The sequence below is a fragment of the Raphanus sativus genome, chromosome 6 (genome assembly GCF_000801105.2).
Source record: "Raphanus sativus cultivar WK10039 chromosome 6, ASM80110v3, whole genome shotgun sequence".
Classification (NCBI taxonomy): Eukaryota; Viridiplantae; Streptophyta; class Magnoliopsida; order Brassicales; family Brassicaceae; genus Raphanus; species Raphanus sativus.
This window is the reverse complement of record NC_079516.1, coordinates 40,407,826-40,414,638: the sequence shown is the minus strand read 5'-3', so window position 1 is coordinate 40,414,638 and position 6,813 is coordinate 40,407,826. Positions and strand designations below refer to the sequence as shown.

Genomic DNA, 6,813 nt, shown 5'->3' with positions numbered 1-6,813 from the left:
TATTATAAAACATATACCCGTGCAGTCGCACGGATCAAGATCTAGTGATACTTATAATAAAACAAAATTTAAAAGTTAAAACGATGAAACGAGTAAGTATTGAGTATTGTTCTTATCATATGTACTTGTGGGAGCAATCATCTAGCATTTATATCATTAATGAGGCTAGAAAAAATATATTGCCATAAGATAATGGTATATCATAATATTACTTGAAAGTTGAAACAATCAGCCAATAGATAACTTTGATAGTTTTCGTTACACCTGAAAATAGGAAATATACATATCCCCAATAGGTAATTACATAAAAGTTTAAAAAAGAAGTGGAGAATTTAATTCCAGAAACATATATATAACATCCGAAAATGCATATATTTATCCTGGGAAATTATTTCTCTACTTCGCACACTTGATTAACTCAGAAAAACACGACAGCATAACGGGAATACGTGGTGGTTGGTATATCAAGTTGGGGGTAAAGTCAACATTGCATAGTCGTCAACGAGATTGTTCATGTGGCTGTTGCGGAAGAGGACTGCTTGCCTTCAACCTCCGCCCCCCGATCATTTCCGCAGGTACACTTGTTCGTTTGACGAACGGCTGCGATTGGATCAGGGGACGACACGGTGCCTAGCTTCAGCATATCGAGGGTCACCTCCGGTAACTTAGCAGCTTCCACTTCTTTCTCTCCCAAATGTGGCGGCGTTTTACAGTATTTGTAAACCACGTAGAGTATCATTTGAAGTGCACCGAGGGCAAAACCAATCACATTAGGGAACTGCAAAAAAGAAAAAAAATTGTTTAGTGGCAATAACATGATAATTATTTAATACACTCACTTTTCCACTTTATAACTTATGAATTTTTTTTTGAACAACTTTGTAACTTATGAATAAAGTACGTAAAAACAAGGTTACGACAAAAGTAAAGTTTATGGCTAACTTGTGCGGCACCGATAGAACTTACGTACAAAATATAATTTCTATGTAGCAACGAAGATAAAAGAATTCTAATTTATGATAATTTCTTTTGCAAAAGCTAAATTCTTTAATGTTTTTTTGGAATATAAAGCGAGTCTTTTTAGAATATGTTTTATCGTTTTTAATCGTAAAGGACGATATCAAACGAAAGGTTTTGCTTTCTATAATTGTTTATCTTTTGCCAATCCGTATCTCTTTTTATCTATGAATCTATGATTAGAACCACAAAGTCTCAGGTTCATTAGAAACAAAAGCATCCACTTTATGTAATATGCACTATGATTATGATACGTCAAGTTATGATAATATTGTTAAAGCATATATATTCATTTTCTCATAGAAATTTTATTTTTTTATTGACTTTCCGTTTCAGCATATGTGATCTGCTATGGGGAATACGGTGGTCAGTAAATATCTGAACTGTGTATGTGTGTTTCTACGTGTGTCTAGATATGGTACATACATAGATGTATGCAAACATGTATACATGTAATGTAATATGTACAAGTTAATAAATACATAAATAGAGAAGAAATGGCTTACAGCAACATAGATGTCCTTGAGAGCAAGACCATAAAGGAGCCATACGACAGCACTGATTGTAAGGGTTAAGGATAAGCTAAAGGGCATGTACTCCACACTTCTGGTCTTTATTACCGTCCTCTGTGTTTTACATCATAAATCATGTTAACTATTGAAACTAAATATTAATTAGTCACTTCCATAATTAATTAGCTCTTTCGAATTGCTTACGATTATGCTTAGAGGAGCAGCAAAAACACAAACAGAGAATCCGACACATATTCCTCCGATGATCTTAGCACGTGTGGTTCCTTTTGCCAAGAATTGACATAGAAGGAGAATCAAGCAGAATCCTCCAAAGTTCATAAGAAGTAGCAACTTCACTGTCAGCATCTGCATCCATGTGTTTTGGTTAGCTACTTGATTTGACTTTGGGAAACATATTCATATATGAATTGAAGGTGTTTAAGTACCCTGGCTTTCTTAGGTGCGAAGGCAAGGAAGATAGAGATGTAGATGGTTTCTATGAAGCATCCAAAGGAGTTGATGGTGACAAGGAGGAATACATCTTTCTTCTGTGTTGCGTAGTAAAGCCAAAGTGTTGCACTGAAGAGCGCCACGACGTAAGGAAGAGACTGAAACCCTTCCGTTGTCTTCTTCTTCCACACCCTATAGAACGTTGGCCTGCATCCATTTCATGCAATCTCAATATTATTAAAGCGGAGAATATCGATGTACGTAGACATAAGTAGTAGTAAGTAGTAACATGTGAAAATTAGTATTATGTCTTGCTTATCAAATATATGTTGAGGTAAGATGTGAATAGATCTTACACAGGAGAGAGGAACACGGCGAAGGAGATTACATTCCCTGGAACATATAAAAGAACATAAATGGTATTAAAAATCGACAATCTTTATAATTAGAGATTACGACTTTAGAACTTGTTGATAAACAATATATATACGAAATGAACAGAAGTGTTAGTAGCATACCCATCAAACCAAAGACAAAGGCCCATGTGTTGTGAGTGTCAAAGAGAGGCATGGTTTTCTTTTGGTTTAAATAAACTGCTTAGGGTTTTTTGGAGGAAGAAGGAGAGATATCTCACTTAGATTTGTAAGTGTTTTCTCGTAATGTAAAAGCTGATGGCACGAACATAGCATTTCCAGGACTTCACGTATTTATAGAGGGTTAGGGCGAAAGAGAGGAATGGGATTTGTGTGGGAGAGATAGAAAAAGTGAAATGTTTGTGTGAACAATAATATTTTGAATAATTTTGAAAAAGTATTTTAGAAGCATTAGTGTCATTGTAGACATATCACAATAATTCACACGCTAATCCATTACCAAATTGTATACATGTTGACGTACAAAAAGAAATCACTTACCAAACTATCTCTTTGGGTTTTGGCTTAAGAAATAAATACTTAATTAGTGAGAAATAAATACATTAATGCTTGTCAATCTCAGTTTAGGCACTTTCTTTGTAAGGATTATATCTGGATTCTTCCTATGCATATACACAACATAATTCTGATTGGAAAACACGAGTATGATATTAATTACGAATTGTGTGGTTTTGACCAATTCTCTTATTTCTTCAAGGGATATTATATTTTTTTATGCCATATGGTGATTATGCGGTTTTAGTTTTTGGTTAATAATTCATTTAATCTTATTCAATACACGTTTTGCTTGCTCTTACGCATACGTGATTTTTTTTTTCTTCTTTTCTTTACGCATACGTGATTTCATAGTGTTACTAATTAAAACCACCATATAGTAACTACAAATAATCAAAATTAACGATTAGATACTTCACAAGAACAATAACATTAAAAACAATAACATTACAGTATGTATATCTACAATGTTATATAGTCTCTCCACTAGTTCTCTCTATCATTGATTTATTACAAAAATATGGAAATTGCTTTAGCTATCTTCTTAAAGGTACACTGAAATTTATAAAGTTCATTAAACCTACGTTACAAACAAAAGTTCCGTGACACTGTATGTCAAAATATCATGCCGTTTTCACTTTTAGCGCTTTTTAATCCTGATATTCATGTTTCTTTGTGTAACAAATAATAATTAGCCGTTTCTCAATTATTAGAAGAAATAAAGAACAAACCTATCTCGAATAAACAAGAAAACCTTTGAAAATCCATTCATTTTGTAGAAATAATGCTTTTAAACTCGGAACGAAAAACGAATTCTATTTTTTCACTTATAGTTTAACATTGTACTAGATCTTGACCCGTGCGACCGCACGGGTATTAATTTTCAGTTTTAAATTTTTTATACTAAATAATATATTTATAATATTTAATCGTTTTATATTGACTAAGTTAGGGGTGGGTATTTGGGTATCCACTCGAATTCGGTTAAAATCTATTCGGATTTGAGTTTTTTGAGTTTAAAGATTCTACCTCTATTCAGGTATTTATAAACTTTGGTTCCGGTTTGATTCAGATTTTTGCGGGTTTGATAACCCATTTAAACTATTTTTGAATTTTCAAGATTTATATATCTTTAAATTTCCCTAAATCTAAAAATAAAAATAATATAACATGTAAATTTGAGTAATGTAAGCCAAAGTATCTAAATTAAAAATTAAAATAGGTTTAACTTGAATATTTGGATGAAGAATAAATATATATTTTAAATATTTTTGGAGTTTTTATTATTGTTTATCTACTTTAAAATGTTTACTTTTGATTATTTTTTATATTTCAAATATTTTAACCAACTTAAAATAGCTTATATCTTTTTATATCTTGGATATTAATTCGAAAAATAGCTAACATATTGAAGTATATAAATATGATTTAAATACATTTGAATATCCGAAATATTTCTTTCGGATGAAGTTTGGTTATGGTTCTCTAGATACCAAAATGGTAAATCCGTTTGGATATTATCTAGTTTCGGTTCAAATATGCTAATACTTTTTCGTTCAAATCTTTTAAATGAAGAGTTGATATTATAATTTCCAGAATCGTTTGTCTAATAAAAATGTATTTTTTTTGAATTTGACATTGATTTAATGGAGAAGTTAATGAAGTGTATTTAATTTAAATTTAATTTGGAAAACACATTAATTGAAGTGGAAAAGACAGCATTAAAATAGGAAATATTATTTAATGTCAGTGGCATACCATTGTAAATAAAAGTGAAAACTAAGGGGTATTTTATATGGGTACTTCTCTTTTAATAATATAGATGACCGGGTTCTACCAAATTCGTTTTGAATTTAAACCTAGATTAAATGTAATTTATATCTATTTATTTTATCAAACCTAGTTGAGTTTAGTTATTAAAACTTTCCATATAAATGATTATTAAAAAATAATACCAAATAAATACCAAATATAAAATCAACGTCTTAACATGAAATGTCTATAGTTGTCAAATATAATATTAAAAAGTAAATTCAATATAAAAAATTAAAATTAGTTATAGCAGTATTATTTTTAGAAACTTTATTATTCTAATAGTTTAAAATAATTTAAGAAGAAAAAATAATTAATAAAGTTAATTTATGGACCCATAAACAAACCCGATTTTATTCGACCCCAATATCTTTCCAACTCAACTCAGATATATTCATAGTTTATGTTTTAACATGGTTTGATCACTGGAGACTAGTTTTTTTTTTTGATCAAACTGGAGACTAGTTCAGTTAGGTTTTTACAGCATTGTGTAGAAGACTGTATAATAAAATCAACTCCGAGCCATTTGAGTCAAAATGAGTTAACTGAAAATTTGGTAAATGATTCAGTATTTGTGGATTCGGTATTGCCTAAACTAGAGTATCTAAGACCACCTCCATTACAAAGTTTTTGTTGAACTAAACTTGAATTAGCTTGGGGATCAAGCTATTACTTTTCTATAGAGTTATGAATTAGGAAAGTTAACATTCTAAGAGTTTATGAGTTTACATATTATTCCTAATGAGTTTAGGAAAGAGAGATATATATATATAGGAGTTGCAAGAGTGTTGCATCCCCATGAGATTTGAGAGCTTTAGTTTTGTGTTATTTTCTAAAGCAATAAAGAGTTGAGTTTTGAGATCGAAGTGTTTGATTCAATATTTGGTATCAGAGCATAAATTGAATCATGGGAGAGATTGTTGCAGCTAGCGACACGAAGGGAGGTCCTTCGAGCATAAAGTGTCCGGTTCTTAATGACACCAATTATACGGTGTGGACAATACGGATGCAGGTGGCTTTAGAGGTCCACAAGGTGTGGGAAGCCATTGATCCAGGTGAAGAGAAAGGAGAGAAGAATGTTATGGCGAAAGCTCTCTTGTTCCAGTCCATACCAGAGTCACTTATACTGCAGGTAGGAAACCTAAAGACCGCGAAAGAAATATGGGAAGCTGTGAAGACGAGGCATGTGGGAGCTGATCGAGTCAAAGAAGCACGGCTTTGTACTCTGACGGCAGATTTTAACAGACTAAAGATGAAGGAGACCGACTCAATCGATGATTTTGTTAGCAAACTTGGAGAGTTATCATCAAAATCTACAGCCCTAGGCGAGATCATTGAAGAAACGAAGCTTGTGAAGAAGTTTCTTCAAAGCCTACCAAGGAAGAAATACATAAATATGGTGGCTGCACTTGAGCAGATGCTTGATCTAAAAACAGCAAGGTTTGAAGATGTAGTAGGAAGAATGAAAGCATATGAAGAGAGAATTCACGAGGAAGAAGAAGAATTACAAGAAGATCAAGGACAGAGCAAGCTTATGTATGCTAATGCAAACACGCAACAACAGCAAAGCCAAGAGAGATATGATCCTAGTAGAGGAAGAGGCAGAGGAGGACGTTTTACGTACCGAGGAAGGAGTCGAGGACGGAACGGTTATAATGGTTATAATGGAAATTACTACAGGCAAGAGCGAGACGCATCAAAAGTAGTGTGTTTTAGATGTGATAAGGTAGGACACTTTGCGATGCATTGTCCGGACAGACTGCTTAAGCTTCAGGAGATTCAAGAGGATGGAGAAGATACAACCCAAGAAGCCGATGAACTGATGATGCATGAAGTGGTCTTCCTTAACGAAAAGAATGTGTCACCGAGCAAATTGGTTGACGTCTCTGATAATACGTGGTATCTAGATAATGGGGCTAGCAATCACATGACAGGGAATCTTAGCTACTTTGCGAAGCTTAATGAAAGAGTAACTGGAAAGGTGCGCTTTGGGGATGATTCACGAATAGATATAAAAGGAAAAGGTTCCATACTCTTCACAACAAAGAATGGCGAGCATAAGGTGTTGTCTGATGTGTATTTCATCCCTGACT

The 6,813-nt window shown here is 32.9% G+C and overlaps 1 protein-coding gene across 1 annotated transcript; it reads right to left on the bottom strand.

Annotated features, from left to right (window-relative positions):
* Nucleotides 1–217: 217 nt before the first annotated feature.
* Nucleotides 218–2,668, bottom strand: LOC108806491 (bidirectional sugar transporter SWEET11). Its single transcript, XM_018578632.2, has 6 exons — nt 2,498–2,668; nt 2,336–2,372; nt 1,976–2,186; nt 1,734–1,895; nt 1,524–1,643; nt 218–778 (listed from the first exon to the last, which is right to left on the bottom strand). Exons 1-6 carry the CDS (start codon nt 2,547–2,549, stop codon nt 512–514), a joined length of 849 nt encoding a protein of 282 aa, XP_018434134.1. The 5' UTR covers nt 2,550–2,668; the 3' UTR covers nt 218–511.
* Between the last annotated feature and the right edge of the window lie 4,145 nt (nt 2,669–6,813).